This window comes from Suricata suricatta, unplaced genomic scaffold, assembly GCF_006229205.1.
Source record: "Suricata suricatta isolate VVHF042 unplaced genomic scaffold, meerkat_22Aug2017_6uvM2_HiC HiC_scaffold_35072, whole genome shotgun sequence".
In the NCBI taxonomy this organism is placed as follows: Eukaryota; Metazoa; Chordata; class Mammalia; order Carnivora; family Herpestidae; genus Suricata; species Suricata suricatta.
In genome coordinates, this window is record NW_021881628.1 from 1 (window position 1) to 707 (window position 707).

The 707-nt window shown below is 46.4% G+C and overlaps 1 protein-coding gene across 1 annotated transcript; it reads right to left on the reverse strand.

Annotated features, from left to right (window-relative positions):
- Positions 1-3: 3 nt before the first annotated feature.
- Positions 4-699, reverse strand: LOC115285037 (olfactory receptor 1L3-like; the record flags this gene model as incomplete). Its single annotated transcript, XM_029931450.1, has 1 exon — positions 4-699. A coding segment is annotated over one exon (696 nt), but the record flags the coding sequence as incomplete, so codon positions are not given.
- Positions 700-707: the final 8 nt, after the last annotated feature.

The following is a 707-nucleotide window of genomic DNA, read 5'->3' on the forward strand; positions in this document are numbered from 1 at the left end:
GTCCTTGACAGCATACCTGGACAATGGGTGGAAATAGACATAGCTAATACTCCCATAAAACAGAGTCACCACGGTGAGATGGGAGCTGCAGGTGGAGAAGGCTTTGCATTTTCCAGCCGCTGAGGGAATATTGAGGACAGCAATGAAGATTCTTAGGTAAGAGATGACGATGCAGATACATGGGGCCATCACAGAAGCCATCCCTTCTGTCATGGCCACAACTTCATTGACAAAAGTGGAAGAGCAGGCCAGTTTTAGAACAGGGTTGACATCACAGAAAAAATGTTGGATAACGTTTGATGCACAGAACATGAGCCGATTCACCAGGAGGACATGTAGGAGGGAGTGGAGGCAGGAGAAAGCTACAGAGAAGACCAGTAGCAATATACAACGTCTGTGGTTCATCACAGTGACATAGTGGAAGGGGTTACAAATGGCCACATAGCGGTCAATGGCCATAGCTGCCAGGAGATAACTGTCTATGTTTCCAAAGACCAGGAAAAAATACATCTGGGTCAGACATTCAGCATAGGAAATGGTCTTTGTCTCCGATAAGAAGTTCACTAACATCCTGGGGACTATGACTGTCGTGTAGCAAATATCAGCAAAGGACAAGGTGCTCAGGAAGAAATACATGGGGTTTTGGAGTTTAGGATCGGAGCGGATAGCCAGGATGATGAGCATATTTCCCACCAAAGTGACCAGGT